Below are 24,651 nucleotides of genomic sequence, written 5' to 3' on the forward strand. Positions count from 1 at the left end.
CAAGGATGCCCAATTCAATAAAGTAATTTTGTAAATCCATGAAGGCCGCCATTATGCTCATTATTCAAAATGGCCTTGAAAATTGGTGACATTTTCTAATGGTTTCATCAAATCCATTTCAAATTTAGATAATATCATTGTCTTATATATTTATTGCCAGAGTATTGTGCTGCGAGAGAGAGAGAGAGAGAGAGAGAGAGAGAGAGAGAGAGAGAGAGAGAGAGAGAGAGGAGAGAGAGAGCGAGAGAGAGAGAGATGAGAGAGAGAGAGAGAGAGAGAGAGAAGGGAGGAGGGAGGGGAGGCCTATATTAATGCCTCTCCACACATACTTTGTGTTTTGACAATTCGAAAAAGTTATGAATAGATTCTGCCAGACGTAAATTTAGGTCCAGAGGGTAATCATTATTACCATATAGCACTGTATGGAGGTCAAAACTACCATTATAAAAATACATTGTTGTACGAATGTTATCATAAAGAGGACAGACAAATAGGAAATGTAACGTATCTTCATACGAGTGTCCACAACTACAAATGGAATTATCATAAATATGTCTTGTATATCTATGAGCGTTGAGGTCACTGCATTCTAAACAAAGTCTACAATGAATTATTTGATTTAAGCGTGATCCGAATTCTAAAAATGTCTTATTTAACCCATTTATCTGCGGGAATATACATTTTTTAAATTGTTTTAAAAATTGTATTTGTCTTATATTTTCATCAATACTTTTCCACTCACGAACTGCTGAGGGTGAAAACGATTTTCTGTCTAATTCTGTTCATGCGTGAATATATTGCAATTGGTCAGCATTACGGAGTGAGTGATTTCCAGAAACAGTTTGGGGTACTAGCGATGATATATTACTGTGGAGTTATGCATTTAACCATTTTATAAAAGGTACATATTTTGTGAATTACACGACGTTGGTTTAAAGGACTGAATCCAGTTTCGCTATAAATTGTCTCATGGCTTGTTCCCCTAACAGCACCACATATTGTACGGAGGGCGTCCAACTGAAGTGTTTCTAATATATTTGCTTGGGCTTCTGTACAATTATCCCAAATATAATCACAATAGTCAAATACAGAAAAAATAAAAGATTTATATAATGTTTCTAGTGTTTTCCTTTTTAGACGATACTCTGTAGTCTGTAGTCTTTTGTTTACTCTAGAAAGAAGCCACCACAGGGTGAGTTTTTATCACGTGATAAGATATAGTTTTAAAGTTTTGTTTTTCTTTCTCCGATGATAATCATGAAATTAATTTTATGTCCTAAAATGAATACATATTTTTGGGTTGAACCAGGTATTTATTATAAAAATATGTGTATACATTTTAATTTTGTTATTGAACTAAGTCGGGTGCTATGTACAATGTGTTTTTACAATATCCATTAGACCGACGCGTCAGGGTCCGGGGGGTGGGTCGAAAGGTTTTGGCATGCAAAAATTGTTGTGGAAAATACCCACTGATTTAATAATTTTAATGTCATCTGTAATATCGATTCACCTCAGTTGACCCATTCTCTGATTGGGATTCTTCCCGTCCCAATCAGTACACCACGACTGGTATATTATAGGCCGTGGTATGTGCTATCATGTCTGTGGGGAAGGGCATATAAAAGATCCCTTGCTACTAATGGGGGGGGGGGGGGTGAGTAACCGGACATAAAGCTGGTAGGTACTGGGTTCGCAACCAAGTACCGGCTCCCATCCATAGCGAGTTTTAACGACTCGATGGGTAGGTATAAGACCACTACACCCTCTTCTTTCTCAGTAACCATTAACCACTAATAACAAACACAACCCAGATAGCTGATGTGTGCCCAGCACAGCGGGCTTGAACCTTAATAGGATATAAGCACAAAAATAAGTCTCTCTCTCTCTCTCTCTCTCTCTCTCTCTCTCTCTCTCTCTCTCTCTCTCTCTCTCTCTCTCTCTCTCTCTCTCTCTCTGCGTGATTTATTTATTTATTTATTTATTTATTAGGGTTGACCACCCTGTGACAAGAAAAGTAGCGCAGACATCTGCACATGTATATGAAATATGGAGACCAATCATAATATATATATGCATACTAACCAAATGACTTGAATTAACTATTACAGAATACTTCCCGAATTCTAAGTGCTTCACAAATGAATTTACTTAAATTCCACTTCTGTGTATGACATTCTGTATTTAATAAAATTATCATTTTTAATCATCTGGGATGCCACCTGCATTTTGAAGACAGATTTTTTATTCTTAAATCCCTATATAATGGACATATAAAACATGGAATTCATCTTCCAATATGTCATCACAATAGTGACACTCTTAGGACAAGTCATGTCTATATCTATTTCTGTGAGTGTTAATAATTGAATAGCCTAATCTAAATCTTGTGAGTGCATTTCTAAAATGATGTATATTCCAATCCAAATATTCTTCAACAAGTATAGTTGATTTAAAAGATCTATATATTTCATATCTATCACTACTATTTATATCTGTTAACCATTCTTTTAAATGTAACAGAAAAATCAACCTCCACTGAGAGGATTCGAACCATGGACTCTCAGTACTAGAGTCTAGCGCTCTACCAACTGAGCTAATAGGGAAATTTCCACTAGCTACTGGAATGGAAATGGATGGAAAGTTGTTTAACATGCAAATTCAGAGCAAGCTGTTGTATAAAAATATAATCGTTTTCTTCCCCAACAGTTGAGAGAGAGAGAGAGAGAGAGAGAGAGAGAGAGAGAGAGAGAGAGAGAGAGAGAGAGAGAGAGAGAGAGAGAGACACACAGACAGACAGACAGACAGACACACACACAGAGAGAGACAGAGAGAGACACACAGAGAGACAGAGAGAGAGAGAGAGAGAGAGAGAGAGAGAGAGAGAGAGAGAGAGAGAGAGAGAGACAGAGACAGAGAGAGAGAGAGAGAGAGAGAGAGAGAGAGAGAGAGAGAGAGAGAGAGAGAGAGAGAGAGAGAGATTTTAATTACTTGTAAATTTACAATTAAACTTTATTATTCTCTTTAGTTTTTTCTATAAGCTGTAAAGCTTACGCTTTTACAGTTGTTTGTTTTTATTACTGTGAACTATGGAAGCCCTTACGGATGTATTAAAGTCATTAACCTAATTAAGTCCAGTCTTGTTAGTCTGTGATGAGATTTAATCCCTGGATTCGATCAGTCGGCATCTGTGAGGTAAATCACTCTCTTTACACGTCATTGTTCTTCAATGATGAACTCCCCGTTGTTAATCCCCTCAAGCTAATCACCGCCCCGCCCCTTGAATAGTGTTCCCGTTAGACTAACGTTCAGGTATATTTTTCTGCTTCTATGTTGTTTAGGTCTGAACACAATTCGTTTAATCATCTGACTAGGGCTTCTTGACTATATATTCCGCAATTATGAGTGAATTTGCACCATTCTCGTTATTTCTTACACCGATCCACACGCACAGTTACGTTCATTCTCTCCAAAGCAGATGAAGATGGTTTCCAGAAGTTTATGTTTTGACGCCGACCTGTCCCCTCCTCCCCAGACAGGTGACGACGACTTCAACGACGTCTTCTTCAGCAGTTCGTGTCCGTGGATCGACGAGGATTCACGAGACAGTGGATACGGTTCTCCAAACAACCAGGTTAGTGAAAGAAAATATAGACCACTTTTCTAATTTAAATAGTCAGAGTTTTATTGTTGGTCAACCATCTAAATTTGTGCCAAAATATTTTATATATATATCGCATAAAACTGCATCATTTAAAAACATATCTATCAGATAGCCTACGTTTGGTAATCAGTTAGTACTATCTATATCATCTTTTGGAGAAGCAGTTATATCGGCTATTACATTTGCCTGTCCAGTTCATTTATTGAATAAATATTATAAAATATATGTATACAAAAATAGTTATATATATATATTTGTTAATTCCAGGTTTTGTCTCCCTCACCTAAAAGAATCTGCTACAACGCTCGGAGGAGTCTGTTTTCCAGGAAAAGACTCAGAGACGATGATGATGTTGAAGCTGACGTCGTTCCAAAACGTCTACGACTTCCTGCAACAACGACTGACGTATCCAGTGATAACACCGAGCGACTGGAATGTGAAGGTCACTCGATTGGAGATGGATCCCAGGTGTGTTGACATACAGTCATTATTTTGTAGGTTGTTTAGTAGCACGGTGTTTAAATGACTAAAATAACACGGTTATGTTCTTAGTCCCATTCTACACGTTCTTCACGATACCCATATTTGTAGAGAACTATAAAACAGCTAACTTGATTTCTGTGGTATCAGTCTTCTGAAATTAATTTCTATGTATGATATGATTTTTTTTTTTTTTTCTGTCAAGTTGAAACATTGTAATACTTTTTTAATAAGCTGCCCATATTTATTTCAGGAACATTCCTTACCTACCGTGTGTGGCTGTAAACCTGATCTTGTATCTATTTCCCCTGTTACCGTGAGTATAAATATTTACTGTTTTATATGCACTTCTAGTTAAATATTATAAACGCATTTCATAATCTGGAAGAAAGAAAACCTGAAATGAAGAAATTTATTTCTAAATATTATAAACATTGCTCAATATTTTATTATCCCAATCAATGTTATTGTATTGTAAGATTACTACTAAACCTGCCACTATATATATGCAACACCACCTTGACAGTAGACAGTGTGGGTTTGACCCACAATACTGGGAGAAAGTTTGACCAAGTGTGGTAGGGGTTAAAAATAAAAAAAACCCACTTAATAACGGGTATGACCACCCTTGAATTGACCACTGCAGTGCATCGCAGGCGAATAGAATTGACTAAAGTGTTGATTTCTGCCTCTGGAATATTGTTCCATTCCTGAATGAGCGCTTTACGAAGTTCGTTGACGTTAGCGGGTGGGTTGGGACGACGCCTCAATCGTCTGTCCAGACTATCCCAGACATGCTCGATAGGGTTGAGATCAGGACTTTTAGCGGGCCAGTCATCAATGAAATCGATGTTATTTGTCCTAAGAAAATTTACAGTGTCTCTAGCTGTATGAGAGGTGGCATTATCATGCTGAAAAATCGAGATGTTGGCGTTGTTATGGAACAGAGGAATGACGTGATGAGCGAGAATGTCATCGCGGTAACGTTGAGCATTTAAATTGCCATCAATGACGACTAGTGGTGAACGATAATCATGGACACAACCCCCACCCCCGAAACGATCTCGTTCAAGAACACAACAGTCAGCATAGCGTTCATTTCTCCTACGGTAGACGCGCATCCTGCCATCACCACGTTGTAAAGAATATCTGGATTCATCCGGGAAAAAAAAACAGTATTCCAGCGTCGCCGTATCCAACGAGTGTGTACACATGCCCAATTAAGACGATTTAGACGATGACATTGCGTTAAAACGCATCCGACGTAAGGACGTCGTGCATGTAAACCGTTCTCCCGCAGATGATTACGAACAGTTTGCCCACTGATTCGGTTATTATGAAGCCCAGGTGTGTTAGAAGCAGTAGCAATGGCAGTTTGGAATCGATTGCGCAAATGCGTGTTCATGATATAGCGATCTTGACCACGCGTTGTAACACGCGGACGTCCACGACGTGGCAAGTCGTTGGTGCTTCCTGTCGTTCGAAATCTTACGCGAGGATTTCGTATCGCTCGACTAGAACTCCCAACATGCCTTGCAACGTCTTCTATCGATATGCCAGCATCAAGCATGCCAATTGCCCGTTCGCGTAAATTATTGGGTATTCTTGGCATACTAAAAATGCTACAAGGATCAGAAGCAAATTTTAAAAGAAACAAAGAAATTTTACCAAAATCTTTATTCCGCACCATCGTGGCAAAATGATGATGATATTATTAAAAAACTATCTCACTTTAGTTTTAATAAATTAACTGATAAAGAAGCTGAAGAATTTGAGGGTGAAATAAAATATACGGAGGTATTAACATTTCTTAAAGCTATGAAAAATGACAAGAGCCCGGGGTCTGATGGTTTTACGGCTGAATTCTTTAAAATGTTTTGGATGGATTTAGGACACTATATAATTAGATCTATCAACTATAGTTACACTATTAAAGAAATGTCTCATGTACAAAAGCTAGGTATTATAACATGTATCCCAAAACCGAATAAATCAAAAGAATTCTTAAAAAATTGGCGACCTTTAACCCTTTTAAACTGTACTTTTAAAATGGCGTCAGGATGTATCGCGAATAGAATTAAAACCGTTTTGGATAAATTAATAGACAAAGACCAAACTGGTTTCGTTAAAGGAAGATACATTGGGGGAAATATTAGATTAATCTATGACATTATGTTATACACAAAAGAACATGATATTCCTGGATTACTGCTACTAATTGATTTTGAAAAAGCATTCGATTCTTTACCTTGGTCGTTTATATATAAAGTGTTAGATATATTTAACTTTAAAACATCCATTAAAAACTGGATAAAAACGTTTTACAATATGGATTTTTATCTGAAGCTTTCAAATTAGAAAGGGGTTGTAGACAAGGAGATTAAGGGAATCAGTATTGATGGCGAAGAATATTTAATTTCGCAATATGCAGATGACACAAGTTTCATTCTTGATGGTTCTCCCGAGTCTCTGTACAATACAAGGTTTTAGATTATTATGCATATATATCAGGCCTAAAAATTAATTTTTCTAAATCAAAAGCTATATGGATCGGAAAGAAAAAGTTTTCTAAGGATGTGTTCCATCGTACGCGGTGGAAGTTAGAATGGGGTGTAACACAATTTAATTTGCTCGGTATCAACTTCGCAGTTAACATGGAACAAATAATTGCACTGAACTATGATTCTAAAATAATAGAAATGCAAAAATTAATGAGGTTATGGTCTGTTAGAAGATTAACAGTTTTAGGAAGAATAACAGTACTGAAAACTTTAATAATGCCAAAGCTAATCCATCTGTTAATAGCGCTCCCAAATCTAAATGACAAATTGATAAAAAAAAATGTAAATACATTATTTGTTAAATTTATCTGGCAGAGCAATACTGAAAAACTGAAACGGAATCTAATAATACAAAATTACAAAACAGGTGGTATTAAAATGATAAACATATCAAATTTTATAACAGCCTTAAAATGCACGTGGATTCGAAGAATGTTTTTAAATAACTCAAAGTGGATAACTTTGTTTAAATCGGTTACAAAATATCTTTAAAAGACTTGATTATACAAGGCGATTATTTCCTAATGCGAAATATTGAACACGTCCGAAATACGTTTTGGAGAGACACCTTGTTCATCTGGTTAGAGATACACAAATATCAAAACCACAAAATGTTGAGGATATTTTAAGCATTAATATTTGGTATAATAGCAAAATATGTATAGGTAACAAACCATTTATATACAAAATTTATATAGATAACGGTATTATATTTATAAATGATTTATTAAATGAACAAGGTGATTTTTATACATACGAACAGTTTGCAACAAAATATCATATAAATACAAACTTCTTAGAATATGCTTCACTTACAAGTGCTATTAAATCATTTATAAACAAGCTTGGAACAATAAGGGATGACACGTTCACAATTCTAAAAAAATCCGGTTTTTCCGTTTAAACTAAAATGTTTATTAAAAGACAAAAAAGGTTGTAAAGATATTTATGATATGATAACTTCACAAACTATAACCCCCAAAGCACAATTAAAATATGCGAACGAAGGATTTATGTACGATACCAGGCAATGGGAAAAGTATTATGTTATTCCTTTTCGATGTGTAAAAGATTCAACCTTATCATGGTTTCAATACAGAATACTGCATAGAATCTTAACTACAAATAAATTTTTACACATGATACATTATGTTGATTCAAATGCTTGTGACTTCTGTCAAAATTCTCCAGAAACGATACCACATCGATTTTTCGACTGCAATAAGGTTAACCACATTTGGAGAGCTACAAAACATTGGATACAGACTGAAACTGGAATTGATATTTGTTTTAACCGAAATATCGTTATGTTTGGTATGATTAATAATGAACACAGCAACTTTGTAAATTGGTTAATTATCAATATTAAATATTATATTTATAGTATGAAATTACAGAAAAAAGTATTAAAAATAAATGGAGTTAAAAATATATTGCGAAACAAATTTGAAATCGAAAGGTTTATTTCATAAAAAAATTGTGAACATGAAATGTTCAATAATCAATCGACACAGTGGCTTAATCTTTTTAACTGAAACTTCTTATAAATAGCTTGTTTCGAATTACAGGTCTTTTCGTTTGTAATTGCAGGTTTTTTCGTTTCGAAATATAAGTCTCTTTTCGTAGCATAGATTTTAAGTCCCCCCCCCCCCCATTATTTATTTATCTATCTATTAATCTATCTATTTATCTATCTATCTATCTCTCTATCTATTCATTCATTAATTTCTTTCTATTCTATTGTATTTTTTCTATTGTATTCCTTCTACTTTTCTCAACTCTTTCCAAGATATGAATCATAGCATCTTGGCTTTCTTTGCCAATCCCCAACCATATGGGAACACTATATGCACGTTAAACCTTTACCACCTACCTACCTAGAAATATATTTATATGTTAAATTACTATAATATTATGCATTTTCACTTATATAGCAACTCTATTGTAAGGCCATGAAATCAAGGCTCCCCAACCTTGACATGGTCAAACTTGGCTGGGGATAATAAATTATTTTTAAAAAATGCTACAGTGTAAAAAAACTTTATTTTGTTTTACAAATTTTGAAGCGTTTTCGTTCACTTAACAACAATGTCAGTAAGACAAGTAAAACAAATTGACCAAATACTACACGGGACATGTCGAACCATGCATGCACGTGCAAATTGAATTTCACGTTTCACGTTGTCGACGATTAACAGTGCAAAAATAATCGATAAAATTCATGAATCCTGATAATACAGCTCAAGGCTAATACTACCTATATAATTTCATTACACAATGAATTCTTTAACACAACAAATACTATATGTACAAATCGGAAGTTTCTTTTTTTGTTCAGTATATAATAACTGTAAATGATTTCTGTTGACAGTTGTCCGAGTTGATTGATGGAATTTACGAGGACGACATTTCCAGTTTCCAGATCATCGACTGTAGATACCCATACGAGTTTGAAGGAGGCCACATTAAGGTATAAACTTCTTGATTTTTAACATTTCGTATATATTTTTAATATTATAAGATAAGAATTTTTTTTGTTAAATTTCACATTGATGAATTGAGATAACACATTAAATTACTGTCATTATTTTAATTTCTTTACTTATTTTGAAGTATTTTGTTTTAAAATTGATAATTTAAAATATTTGTATTTTTTATGTATCAATAAAATGAGACATAGTTCACTAACAGCTGTTTGTTTAATCTCAGGGCGCCGTGAACGTGTACAGACCGGAAGACGTGGACAGTCTGCTGAGATCACAATCACGTGACCAGAAGAAAGTTTTGGTCTTCCATTGTGAATTCTCTTCAGAACGAGCGCCTAAACTGTAAGTCTACATTCTATTAAAACACAAACTGCAATTCTTTCTTATTTAATATTACATATTCCTCTGCATAATGTGTAATTTTGATTAGCTAATACAGTCAGTGAAAGTAACTAAATTATGCAAACTGTTTTGCCTAGTACAGGTAGGTGGATTAAAATACCCATTCAATATGACAATGTTTCTGTTTATTTGATACATGTATCCTGAATTATAATATTTATTTTACATTTTCTTTCAGACTGCGTTACCTGAGAAACGCCGATCGTCAACTGAACAGCGACCAGTACCCCAAGCTGTTCTTCCCTGAGATCTACCTTCTCAGTGGCGGATACAAGACTTTCTTCACCCAGTGTCAGGTAACGTATTTCAGTTTATATCAGTACTAAACCATAATGTGTAATATATATTACACATAAAGCTATATTTAATATCGTGGATAATGATCATCAGAATTTGACAAGATTTATTAAACAACCCTCAGACACATTACAATGTGTAACAATACAAATGCATAACTAAAATACATGCCAAGAACTGGCATCAACATAGGAATATACAGTAGATCAAGCCATAATATAAATTAACTTCAAATTAAAATTTTAACTCGACTTATGACAATGGCTAACATAAGCATATCGCTTATTATGAATTAAATGTCATTTTATATTTTATCTGTATCTATATATATTATACGATCTGTTTATTTACAGAACTACTGCACGCCCGTGGACTACGTGCCAATGCTCGACAAGACACACGCTGATGATCTACGTCACTTCCAGTCCCGCTCCAAGTCTTGGACAGCAGGACAGAACAGATGACAAAGTGACCAGCTGCAGACGTTGTGTACGTCGTTGTCGTTTGAATGAAGTGCAACAACTTCATTATACTACATCGACGTCATCGTGAAGTGTAGAGACGTCATTTTGTCATGGTGTGTCTCATTTTGTCATGTTACCGACTTTAACTGTTACGTGCATGTTTTGCATATGTACTGTGAAAATCTTGGCGTGTATTTTTTTTTTTTTTTTACATTTACGGTGTGCAAATAATGTTATATGGCGTTATTATGTACAAATAATCTTATGATGTCAGCGGATGTTATCTGACGTTGTGTACAAATAACTTATGTCAACGTATATTATGTGACGAAGTTGTGTACAAATAATGTTATGTCGGCGTATGTTATCTGACAAAAATATCTATGTGCAAATAATGTTATGCCAGAGGATGTTATCTGAATGTAATTATGAGTTTTAGAACATTAAATATACAAAAATTAAAACCATTTGTTTGTTTTATCTACTAACATTTGTTTTTGGTAACCCCGATATTTCTAAATGTATAATGGGGCAATTTGTGTTTGGTTAATACTGACACAAATGAACTGCTCATTTACTACTATTCTTTTATGAGTAACTGTTACCAGAATTCAGCTTTTACCGGTGTCCTATCTAGCCAGTATTTACAAGTGTTCTAATAGTATTAGTTATTTTATTCCTGAAAAGATGTACATCAAGGAAGTTTGTTATATTAATCATCGGCTGTTTGTTCCTCTGTCTGTCTCTCTCTCTCTCTCTCTCTCTCTCTCTCTCTCTCTCTCTCTCTCTCTCTCTCTCTCTCTCTCTCTCTCTCTCTCTCTCTCTCTCTCTCTCTCTCTCTCTCTCTGTGTGTTTGTGTTGCAAACGTACAGGAACTGCTTATGATTTTCTTATTTCCAGTTATCTTTCCAATATGATCACTAAGATTTTTTTTTAAACTGTTTATTTTTTTCAATCAATGCAAAGGGAGAAGACATGGGTTGTTTCAGTAATTATATACACAATTTATGCACACATAATGTATGGGGAGAGTGGGGTTCATTGGGATATGGGGTACACTGGGATACCCCATCTAATTACTGTTGTTTTTGATAGAAATCCCTAGGGAGCTGGAGTATTCCCTCTTTATTCCTTTTATTTACGGTTATATGGTTAAGGATCACACAGATATTGAGAGAGGAAACCCGCTGTCGCCACTTCATGGGCTACTCTTTTCAATTAGCAACAAGGGATCTTTTATATGCACCATCCCACAGACAGGATAGTACATACCCCACCTTTGTTACACCAGTTGTGGAGCACTGGCTGGAGCGAGAAATAGCCCAATGGGTCCACCGACGGAGATCGAATCTGTACCGACCGCGCATCAAGCGAACGCTTTACCACCGGGCTACGTCCTGCACCATGTTATTACTGAGTAAATATTTTGTGTTACTACTGAGTTGCCTTGTTTTTTTAAAAATAATTATGTATATAACAATTAAACATGGTGTCCCAATGTACCCCATTTTTAACTTTAAAATGGTGCAAACCGATTTTTGATACATTGTGTCCCACATGACCCGTCGGATCCCCCAATTGTTTGCTGGGGTGTGGGGATCAACATGAAAACTTACTTATATATGTAAATGTTGCATCGATTTATATCAATTCAAGGGTGGCCAATTCAATAAAATAATTTTGTAAATCCATGATGGCCGCCATTATGCTCAATATTCAAAATGGCCTCGAACAATGGTGATATTTTCTAATGGTTTCACCAAATCCATTTCAAATTTCATTAATATCATTATCTTATATATTTATTGCCACAGTATTATTGCAGTTAACTGAAAACACATGGTTTTTTTTTTTTACTAAATATGGGTACTAAAAAACATAAAATGACCACCTATATAGTTCTTCCCAGCTTCCATGATTTTTTTTTTTTTTTTTGTAGGTTTATTATTATTTATTTTTTTTGACGGTAAAAGTGTTTTGGAAATAACAAAAAAACACACTATTTTTGTGTCAATATAGAAAGCAATCGGCCCACAAATAAATAACTTGTAGTACCGTATATCTTCGCCTGTAAGTCGATCTCGGCTATAAGTCGAGTCCCTAATTTCAAGCCCTGAAAACGTATTTTTTTATTGACCCGTTTATAAGTCGACCCATGAAAAACTACTTATAAATATTGAAATATTTCTTATTTTCAGCACATGAGAACAATAATATTTGAACAAAAGAAAATTATTTTACAAACTTCGGTTTTCACGTTTTGTACATCGCAATATGATCAGACTATTCCAATCAAACTATCATTATTACATAGCATCAAAACGAAATATTCCCTTAGTAGAGAGTGAAAGCTGTTTGACTGTTACTGTATAGTACTGTACAGATGGTTTTGTGCACAGACAACAACTTTATTTATAAACACTGACAACAGATCACTACGATAAAACTGAAAGTATCACGTTTTGCCGCCATATTAATACATGTAAGGAGGATAACTCTGGAAAGTACACTGGTTTTTGTACCAAATGATGTGTGTCCCTATTGCTCTAGATAAGTGAACTGCAGAGATCAGTCTATTTTAAGGGAAAGCTCAGTAATATTCATGAAGTTAATCACCGCCAAAACATTGTTTGAACAACCATTAATGCCAGTGACCAGATTTCAAAATAAACTCAGGCAAGTAGTTAGTATTGTTTACATTTTTACTATTAGTGATGACTGTTAATTTAACTAAGTGGACTGTTGTCTTGGCATGTGAGTGAGATCGTACGCCTTTTCGCATAACCAAAACTGGTCTAATGCCCAAAAAAATAGGTTATAAAAAATAAATGTGTCAAATTAACATATTTGAGTATAAATACATGGCATACTTCAACAATAAAACTTGTAAAATAATCCCCAAAACAGTAATATTTTTTGGTGAAATTTTTTTACCCTCTTATAAGTCGACCCCCCAAGTTATAAAATAATTTTTGGGTGAAAAAAATTCGACTTATAGGCTAAGATATACGGTAAATACCATCGTAAGAAAATGGCGTTCCCTGTTGTAAGGACTATAGACTAACAATATGGATCATATATAATAAAATGTTACCTAAATCTCAACGACAAAATTGATATCAGGATTCAAAAAGTATCTCAGTTGAAAGGGCATTTTGGTAGTTGTGAATCACTTTCAGATGGGCGATGTATACAGAATGCCTAGAATAATGTGATAACATGGAACAGTGTTGTAAACATAAATGTCATCTACTTTCATCACTGGGCTGATTATTGTCTTCCGATTTCGAGCTATCATAATCGATATCAAACTGGAATCATTATCATATGAGCTCATTTAGTATGTCATGTTTAGTAGGTCAGTGGTGTTGGTCAACTTGGCGGGTGCTTCATAAGTGTGAATCGCATCTTTCTTCCTTTGCCAGGGAATAGGATGATGTACTGACTTTCCCCAAGTGTTTCTTTTTTTCCTTATGGGCCTGTTGTCAGTAAGAATGTTGTCATAACGTTTCTGTATCACGAAAATCTGAAACTTGGAAAGCCCAAATAATGGATGAGTATAGTCGCCCCCAGTTGCCACATGAAAAGCTGGTAGGTATTCACAAGGTGTTCCGTCAATGCCTTGACAATGTGGTAGATTATCCCTCTTTTCAATGTTGATGGTCCTAGCATTTGACAGCAATAAGAAGCACGAGTACCAGTATGTACACATCAGTATAACCAACTATGATAGACATGTGCCTGCGTGCCTCGACGAAGCATAGGCAATATGCAGTGCAAACCTTGGGTCAGCCTGGAATTAACTGTCAGAGACGTCTGTATCTGGACTGCATGTATTTGCATATATATATCTATACTGGCATAGGCGTACGGACTCCCATTTCTGTTGGGGGCAGGCTGGCTTTTTTCCCGAATTAAATGAAAATGCACGAATCTGGATAACAACATTTATTCACATTAGCAGTACTACCAAACAGCTATATATAAGGTTGCAAACGAATCACTAGGCATTTTTATATGTATGACAACTAATTATGACGGTAGAATAATGGAAATACATGGTAAAGAGGTCTCTGGTTAACACATTTTCCCCGAATATCTCCAGTCATTTTTTCCCGAATTTGAGGTTTTGCTCCAGCACCAAGGAGCAATCCCCCCCCCCACCACACACACACACACCTCGTACTGGGTATCTTTTGTGATATAGATGTACTGTCGACATGTAAAAGACCAGACAACAAGTAGTCATAAAGGAGTTCTGTCTTGTTTTCGGTTGTTTTTTAGTATCATTTGTAAAACAAAAGTCATCCCATTCCCGCAGCTTTAGTAAGATTTGACTGATATCAAAGATTCTCTGTTCTCTACTTTTGTCTGGCCATTCTTTGGACAAGTTCAACTGTACCCGTTCTGAACGATAACCATCACAAACAAGACGAGAAGTATTTGGCAGTAACTTATGTGTTTCTTTATGAACTTGTTTTACAAAGTCTGTATATTAGATGCCATATCTGACAACATTTCTCTATTTGTGACGGCCATTTGCAGTAATTGTTTTATTTCACTATCAATCTGCTACAAAGCTGTGGCAATAAATACTGAATACAAGATAAAAACATTAAAGGAATTTAAAATATATTCGGTGAACCTATCAGAACACTTCACCATTTTGGCGGCTATTTTGAATGTTTAGCATAATAGCGGCCATCTTGGATTTAGAACATTATTTTATTGAATTGACCATCCTTGAATTGATATAAATCGATGCAAAAAGTATTTAAATCGACCAACATTTACAGATATAAGTAAGTTTTCATGTTGATCCCCAGCAAAACATTGGGGGTCCGAAAAGTCATCTTGAACACACTTTATCAAAAATCGGTTAGCACCATCGTATTCCTCGGAAAAAGTCCATTTGGAATCAACTTCAAACATAAAGTGAACACTTTTTCAAAAAGAGACCAAATCAGAGACTGAATACTGCGTGAATTTCGCAGAGGGGCATCATATTTAACATCGAATAACAAATTTTCAGTAGTTTGTTTGCAAGGTTGTCCACCTAGGTATGTATAGATACGATTTTAGGTGGCAAACCTTTTACAGCACGCCGGTCCATTTTTCTCAACAACAAAAAAAAACCCTGGGTACTAAGCAGAATTTTCTAGAGTAAAAGAAAGACCAAATTTCGTTCGACCACGATCTGTAATTTAAACACCACCCAAGTCCAATACTATACTGTAACATTGACTATGATGACATTAAAAAAACATAATTTGTTCATTGAAAAAAAAAAAACCCCAAGAGTTTAATATCAAATCTGACAAAGGCAGTGCTTGAAATAAAGGAAGTAAAATATGACCCTTTTTTAAACAGCATGGGAAAAGAAGTGTCTTGCTAAACAATAAAATATAGCCTGTTAGAAATAGGAATGTCAACTTGGTGTGTGAAAAGTTAGGACCTCTAAGATGCCAGCATGTTTTGTTTTTAATTTTGATAATTAACCACGTATGATCAACGTATAGAAATCGTTGAAAGAAATGTTGGCTTTGGGTGCGCTGTCCAATTGTCTTGGTTCCTCCAAACATTTCCTCAAACATCACCTTGCCCTGATTTTTTTTTTTAATTCGACTTTTTATCAAGTTTGGGCTGCAAAACATTTTTTTCTTCTCGTTTAGAACTACTGCAAATAGGACCACACCGTCCCCAATCTTACCCCTGACTACGCCAGCGGCGGTATCACAACCAAGTAATGAGTTTTCCAACTTGTTGCGTTCAACTTCCCATTAACATCGAGTAAAAAGCTTTGGCGCTTTACTTCGCTCAACAGCATATTCGCTTTAAAGCAGAATCGAAACAACTTCAAACGACCTACTTGCCCACCTGCGGTGTACAACTGTGTACGTCAAATCTGTACGTGTATGTGGCACAAGCTGCTGTATATTATGTAATCAGTTTTGTATGTGATGTTTATATATGTTCTATGGATCTCTGATCTGAAATAAAAAATCTATTATTATTATTATTATTAAAGCACATTATATAATTGGTAAAATTTTCAAATTCTCACACAAACTGTTCCAAACAGAACAGTAGCAAAATAACACTATATTGCCACGAAAACGGGTCTATAGGGATCTCCATTTCAAAATTTTCACGAGGGAGCATGTCCCCAGACCCCCTAGATATCTCGTTCCCTCCAGGCGCTCAATTCGTTTTCCTGAAAGTTACCCTTTTTATAATTTTGGAACCCCACCCTTTTAAAAACCTGGATACGACCTAAAAGCTCCAGATATTTGAATACTTACAAATACTATTCAAATATTCTGAAGAGCAAATTAGCGAGTTAATATTTGAATATTCGGACAGAACACTAGTAATTATGCAGTAAAGAATGTTTATATGCAGACAGGAAAGCACATACCACGGCCTTTGACCACATGTGCTGCACTGGTTGGAACGAGACGTAAGCACCTCAAGCAAACATTCAACCTACTGACCTAAATCCCACCCCTGCATTTGATCAATAAAGATAATAAAACTGCAGTGTCCCATATGCACTATCCTATACAATGCATACATGTACCATTCTTTGATGTATCATTCAAGAGGCACTGGTTAGAAAGGTCTAGACAGAGAGTCAGTTAAGGGTGATCAACCCTGTGACCCATCACACCTCAGACGAATACCAAGGCTTCTAGAGTATGGTAGCCACATGGCTAGTGATATTCAGTGTTGGACTAGAAAATAATTACTATAACTAGCCCAACGGCTAGCGGGAAAACAAAAATCTTGTCAAATGCAGCATTTACATATTTTGTAAATATGAATATCCTACCCCCTCTTTCCACCCAAATCTATGGATTTTGTTTTAGCTCAATCTCCCTCTTTAGGTGGCATATCTGATTATTACTATTAGTAAAATTGTATAAAATTTATTTAAAGTAGGGCTACTGAATATTTAATCATGACTAGTACATTTTTAAAATCACTGATCCCATGGCTAGTGGATTTTTATAAAAGTGTGTAATGTATTAGATAACAAACATGTTCACGTATCAATTTTATTTTCTTCTTCCGAAATTCAGGAACTTATGACAGATGAAATGACTATACATGTATATAATATTAACTGATGAAAACCGTCCTTGAATGTTTATATCTGCGACACACTAACAAGTAACAAACTGTCAGTCAAAAACTCATAACTTAGTCCATCCTGGTTCTTAATAGTCGTTTGGTTACTTTATCCTTTTCTACCACATAAACAACGCCACCCCAACCAGACATGCAGTCTCGATCAAATGCATTCATCAGAGCTTGTGAAATTGTTTCGAAGAGATCATCTGGGGCTAGATTAGGTTCCCACAGAGACTCACACATGCCGTACATCTGCTCGGAGCAGGTTCCACTCACGACAAAATCATCAGTGACCATCGGACAGCCAATGAGATCCAACGAGGCGACAAATGGTTTAGTGGTCTTGGGGTCAAGACCAGCTATGACGGGTTCGATGAAAAATGGACCAAATCTTCGTTCATAAAGCAAATTGGATATCATGCTCATGAATGTTTGGGGCTTAATCCTTCGGTTTTCTCTCAGCTCGTACAAGTTGAGGCGGAATTTCAGTTTTTGAGAAACAGTCTGCACATCTGTTGCCAAGCCCGGAAGTCCAATGTACAGGTGTGGTCCCATCTCGTAAATCTTATCAAAGTCCATGCTAATCGTCTGTCCTTGAATCCCGAATCTGTAAAAGAAAAAGAAAAAATTGTTATTGTGGTAACTGAATACACCGACATTAAATTATTTAATTAGTTCAATAACCGATTTTTAAGACCTGCTTTCCATTAATGTGATTCTGCGTGCTATTTATTGTGTGTTTTCAAATGCAGAAATGTGCTTTTCAATCTGCATTTTTGCTAACAGATAATCGGATTAGTACAATAAAAAATGTAATATTGTTGAAGTGTACCTTTAAGCCACTTGCTGTGCTGAAAATGTGTGTGGAATCGTGTGTATGGAAAAGGCACTGAATTAAATACTCGTACGCAGGTACACATACAAAATCACATAAATGAAGAGTGGGCCTAAGATGGCACATAACAGTAAAAAGTAAAGTTTGTTTTATTTAACGAATGTGCTGCCTATATCTTCCCAGTCAACTTCTGACAATATGAATTGATTTTTGTTCTTGTTGCTATCCGTGTGATCCTTTATTTATTTCCATCAGTATAGTTCAATTTTCATTTGGGGCCACTTTGGCATGGTTCCGTTTTCAGTATAACCCGTTTCCGGAATTTCGCACTTGCGCAGTTCGAAACTCTGAAGTTGTCTATTGGCAATGCGCTGCATACATTGTGTATTTCGACATCATTCTGAACAGTTTGAATGGTATGGAATTATTGCATGGTTTATGCCGTGTCGCGGATTCAATGCAAAAATTTAAAAAATTTAAAAAAAAAAATTATAATAGTCAGTCAGAATGAGATAGATCACCCGTCAGACTGGTAGTTGCATTTTTTTAACTCGTCTGTCAGAATTTTTACTCTCATTTGGCAAGCGGGCGAGTACTTTCTGCATTCCTGCAAAAAATGCAGTGGTATTTAGCATCAAATTTAGAATTCTTGTTGTACTAGAGTGGAAATCTTTGTCTACTGGGCGATAGTCAGCCATTCTGTGTTTTCGCTACATAGAGATATCTCTGGCAGCAGAGTGATCATAACCATACAAATGTCCATCTAGTTCTCTAATGGCAGAATACTTCGGCAGGGTTTCTGCCAGAGGGTAAAACGGGTATGGCGCCATACCCAAAATTTAATTTTTTTAAGTTGACTTTTTGACAAAATTAATTACTCTCATCATTACTGTATGATTTTCTTAACCCTAACCCTAAACTTAACTCATTTTCTTTCTGGGGGAGGTCCCCCATATCCCCTGTTGACTGTGGTTGCATTCAATTCCATAGCGCCATACCCAAAATTGTCTTTCTAGCAGAAACACTGTTGGGCTATTGGATGTCAAACATTTGGTAATTTTTAATCTTAGAGAGGAAACTTGGTAAATTTTTCCATTAAAGGAATGCTAAAGCAAGGCTTTTGGACTGGTATGCATATTCAACGATACATAATGCACATTATTGCTTAATATCAACAAGTATAATCAAAAATTAATAAAACGGTTAAATGTGACGGCTATTATTTATAACGGGCGCAGCCATTTTGTACCATCCCAGTGAATACGCCCTCTGGCGAGCTGGTGGTTACGTAATACCTAACGTGTCACGTCAGGAATTAGTCTTCGAACTGAAGAAACAAAACATACCTGATTTTTGTGGATGCATAGCAATGTTCTGTAATAATATTCATTCCAGTAACACAGCATCGTGTATATGTGGTTTATTTTTCAATACAAAATAAACCACCATTGTCAAAGTGTTGAAATAACTGTATTATATTTTGTAAATAAATTAACCCACATACTGAAATAATAGTCGGGAGTGTTTTCTTGGTTAATTGGTCTTTTCTTTCCCCAGCCTGTACCTGTGGTTCTTGATTGGCAGGTGTATATTTAGACGGTCCCTAGACATTGTCTAGACACACTAAAAAGACGTGCCTCTTTTATTAAGATCACAGGGTATTGTGTGATAACCTCAAATTGTAATGGACTTTACCAGCCATTCTGTTTTATTACTGTAAGTAATTCTGTAAAACCCTTGATTAAGTAGACTTTCCCATCTAAAATCACAAAACTGACCAATTACGAAGTCCCAGAGAAAAGAAAATTATCACTTGGGTATCGTGAGTGTTCGTTTTTGCTCGAACGTATCCTACCAGTAGGCCTAATAATATGCATTTTTCCTTTGGATATTTTAAAAGAAAAAAATACTATAACTCCATTTCGTTATATTGATGCAAATTGAAATATATTTAGTTAAATAGTTTATTATACTATCAAGTCATTTATGTTGTTTTACAAGTCAGGTTGATGAAAGCGAAGCGCCTTGTTACAAGTAAATTAGAGCATTTGTTTACACTGTGCACAATAGAGAAGTTGGACCCGAGCTAACGTCACTTCGCCCCAAGCTATACCACCGGACGTCACAAAAACAAAACAAAATGGCTGACCCCAGTTAGCAGGAATAATCATGGTTTTTTTTATCAAATCTAAAATTACGCGTTTTTCATTTGTGAAAGTGTCAGTATGTATTGGTGGTCCGGGTATGCATCTTTCCAATACATAATGCTCTTGTTGGAGTTTAGTCTACCTTTAATAGTAAGTGATCTTTTAAATATGACCATCCTACACAGAAGAGCACATACCATCATATTCATAACCATGGTCATAAAATGTTTGATATACCAATCAGTGTACACCGATGAGAAAAAGCCCATTGGTTTCACCATTGAGGATTGATCCCAGATCAACCACGCTTCTGGCAAGTGTTTTAAAAATACCACTGGATTACGTCCCACCCTGCACCAAAGAAACTGTCAGCAGTTTTAGTTTAATGGAAGTTTATAGAATGATTAACTTTTCTTTAAGTTGAAATTAAGTGTTTAAACAAAACTATATTATTCTGCTGTTGGTATTTGCGTGTTAATTGGTGACATTTCCTTTAATTTTTTACTTGTGACTGTCCTCCCATTGCCCCAATAGTGCCAATACGCATTTCATTCAACTTCAAGGGATCCCAATCAAAATTGGATCCAGCATCCTGCTCACTTCTCCTAGGAAACTGTATTTATGGAGAAGTCCATTACATTACCTTCGGTCTGCTGCAATTGCAACACAGTCCTTCCCCTTCATTGCTATAATAGCCGCACCGTTGTATTCTAAAATGCTCATTTTTACCAAATATGTGAATGCAAAAACTAAAAACAAAAATGCAGTGTCACATTTACAATATTAATTCACCTCTTCAAATGAAGAACATACAAGGGAGATAAGTACCATTTCTTCCCCATTGACTCAGTCGTTTTAGGATTTTTGTATTGCAATGTCAGTAAATATTATTTTCTATTTTACAGTCTGTAACACTCTCCCCATGTATATCAAATATTCCTATCATAGTACATCACATTATTACGTTCTATTTATGTTATCCGTTACACATAAGACAATCAGATGAGCCACTTTTAACCAGGGTGAATTTCTCCAATTTTATTAAATAATATTATACGGTATAACACACTATATATTATTGTACTATTAAAAAAAAAAAACCTTCTCTTAATATTATATTATTTAATACTAGGGACTTTGGTACATCTATATGCAAATGGAATATTATGAAGTTTAATGGTGGCCAACTTAATTTGGCTTACTGAGGTGAAGTTAGCCAAACCAGAAATTTAATTGATAAAATTGTTATACTGTGTATATTTTGGTAAATATTTACTCAGATGCTTAATTTATAAGATCACTTGTGTGCAACAATTGGTTTTCTGTTGAAATATTCACTCTCAAAACTTGGAATAATGAACTTTATTTTGAACAAAGGTGTTTAACAAAGTTAACAAAGTTTTGAACAAAGTTGTCATCATATCAGAGTAAAGTAGGCCTACAATTAAAAAAATAATTTTGGAGTGGCTTACAACTAATTTTGCGGTGGAATGATGGAAATACACAATAAAAAGGTCTCAGGTTAGCACATTTGCCCACCCCCACCATCTCGCTTATGCCTACTATCAGAGAGTAAGATCGGAGATTTGACTCCTACGTCATCTCCATCTTAGCCATTAGGATTGAGATGTGTAGCACTTTAAAGCGTTGTGAGAATATCGAATAATACCACCATGTGATAAATGGCATATTGTGTTTGTGTCCTGCTTACAGACACAGATACAGAATCCTGATTAAACGCAAAAACTATAAAAGTATCTTCCACTACAGGGTTGCAATATTGTGTTGCTTATTCTTTCTATGGACAAACTTGTTAAGATCACTTAATAAGACTGACCAAAGTTTGGTGTCATTATAATAGAATATCTGTATATTCAATGTTTCTGGTTGTGAAAATGTTAGTAGTCTGCTAGTAGCTCAAACTTCATGTTACATTCAAGTAGGCTTATTATTTTTTTTAATACATACAAAATTATTGGAAGAACAAGAACAGGAAAGAGTCACCCCTGCATGCAGATTCTGAGAACAACTGCAAGAAGAGAGCAAAATTTGTTTTGTTTGACACCACTAGAGCACATTGATTAATTAATTATTGGCTATTGGATGTCAAATATTTGGTAATTCAAACTCGTAGTCATCAGGGAAAACCCAGGCCGTAGCCAGGATTTTGAGAGGGGTGTGTTTAGGCTTATAGTGAGGCACAAAGTGTCTCACATAAGGGGCGTGAAGCACCCCGAGTTGCTTAGGTGGGTCCGGGGGTATATTGAAAAAACAAACAAAAAAAGTCACGCATGGGGGGGTTCGACCGACCCCCCCCCCCCCCCCCACCACCTCACCAATGGCTACTAGTCTGAAACCTGCTGCATTTTTCCATTAGCAGCAAGGGATCTTTTATATGCACTTTCCCACAGACAGGAAAACACATGCCATGGCTTTTAACCAGTTGTGGTGCACTAATTGGAACAAGAAAAAACCCAATCAGTTGAATAGTCCGATCCTGCGACACAAACACCTAAGTCTTGGGTTTGATATTATATTTTTGCAAATATCATGTTTGAAATAAAAAGATTAATTTCATACTGTGTATGATGTGTTGGAATGCTGGTAAGCTTACCTGATATAAGATAAAACACATCTAGCGATACTCCAATAAGTTCCACAAAATCAGTTGCTTAATATAAGCAATCCACTTGAATGCAATCTAGTAAAAATTATGCATTTGAACAGAAGTGCATACTGCAAATGAACACAATCAATATCTGAATGCTAACCAACTGCTGTATAATTTCATGTAATTACTATATACAATAAAACCCCTATAAATCGGACAAGACCACTTCAAATGTCCGATTTTAAGTGGGATCCGGTTTAGAGAGGTTAAGTTATGTCCTGGCTTTTAGAAAGAGACGTTAAACGTCCGGTTTTGGGGGAATTCCGGTTTACAGAGGGTCCGGTCTTGAGAGGTTTCACTGTACATGTATTGTGATAGACACCTGTATTTATCAAATAATGGGGTTAGCAATGTTGTTGTTGTTGTGTTTTTAATTGCAAAAAGTGTGCAGTACACTTATAGTTTGTATCAGTCATATTCCAGAAGACCAGAATAACATGAATATAAAAGAATAAAAAATATGTCAAGGAAACATGCTGTTTTTTATTTCCGATAATTCATCTATAAAACAAGGAGTAAAATATGTAACATACTTCAAAGAATACTGTCTGGGTGTTCACTTATTAATTATTATTTAGTTGTCAATATTCAACAGTAGCAATTAATTAAGTCATTAAACAAAATAGCAAAGAAAAATGTCACAGCAACTACACATTATAGATGTAAATTCAGAAAACACAAAAAAAGACGTATTACTAACAGAATAAACTATATTCGATTATATTATTAATAAAATATAAACAAAATAAAAAGAATAAGAAAACAAAGATAGAAGATATTATGCAGACTATAATAATACTGATTCACTTTGAGTCAGCTTTATCTTATTAGTTTCAAAGAACAAACTATTATATCAAAAATGGACAACAATAATTCATCTTAATTGCACATATTAATAAATACAAAAACACCAAAACATTAAAGGAGTGAGACTTGAACTCAAGCACAAATTTACAGCACCTTATTAGGCTGTGATATTAAAGCTGTAACCTTGAATATATTAACATTTTAGATGTAAATAATCCTCAATAGATAATTCTTCATTTTAACTTGTTTTTTATCACCAGCTATAGTCGCAAAAAACACACTGTCAGTGATTCTAAAGCTGTGAGAATGACCTGCTATTAAGCTCTTAGTCTTAGTTGTACAATGTACCACAAAATAGTTAAAAGTTTGTTTTATTTAACAATGCCACTAGAGCACATTGATTTTTTATCTTATCATTGGCTATTGGACATCAAACATATGGTCATTCTGACAGTTTTTTAGAGGAAACCCGCTGTCGCCACATACGCTACTCTTTTACGACAGGCAGCAAGGGATCTTTTATTTGCGCTTCCCACAGGCAGGATAGCACAAACCATGGCCTTTGTTGAACCAGTTATGGATCACTGGTCGGTGCAAGTGGTTTACACCTACCCATTAAGCCTTGCGGAGCACTCACTCAGGGTTTGGAGTCTGTATCTGAATCCGAACCCAGTACCTACCAGCCTGTAAACTGATGGCCTAA

The 24,651-nt window shown here is 35.4% G+C and overlaps 2 protein-coding genes across 2 annotated transcripts; one reads left to right on the forward strand and one right to left on the reverse strand.

Annotated features, from left to right (window-relative positions):
* The first annotated feature begins 9,092 nt into the window (after positions 1-9,092).
* On the forward strand, positions 9,093-10,794 carry LOC121368476 (cdc25-like protein phosphatase twine). Its single transcript, XM_041493210.1, has 4 exons — positions 9,093-9,137; positions 9,415-9,533; positions 9,772-9,889; positions 10,244-10,794. The coding sequence occupies exons 1-4, from the start codon at positions 9,093-9,095 to the stop codon at positions 10,352-10,354; spliced, it is 393 nt and encodes a 130-aa protein (XP_041349144.1). The 3' UTR covers positions 10,355-10,794.
* A 6,604-nt stretch (positions 10,795-17,398) lies between these two features.
* LOC121369463 (proteasome subunit beta type-3-like) lies at positions 17,399-21,271 on the reverse strand. Its single transcript, XM_041494564.1, has 2 exons — positions 21,114-21,271; positions 17,399-18,095 (listed from the first exon to the last, which is right to left on the reverse strand). The coding sequence occupies exons 1-2, from the start codon at positions 21,191-21,193 to the stop codon at positions 17,558-17,560; spliced, it is 618 nt and encodes a 205-aa protein (XP_041350498.1). The 5' UTR covers positions 21,194-21,271; the 3' UTR covers positions 17,399-17,557.
* Between the last annotated feature and the right edge of the window lie 3,380 nt (positions 21,272-24,651).

The sequence above is a fragment of the Gigantopelta aegis genome, chromosome 3 (assembly GCF_016097555.1).
Source record: "Gigantopelta aegis isolate Gae_Host chromosome 3, Gae_host_genome, whole genome shotgun sequence".
Classification (NCBI taxonomy): domain Eukaryota; kingdom Metazoa; phylum Mollusca; class Gastropoda; order Neomphalida; family Peltospiridae; genus Gigantopelta; species Gigantopelta aegis.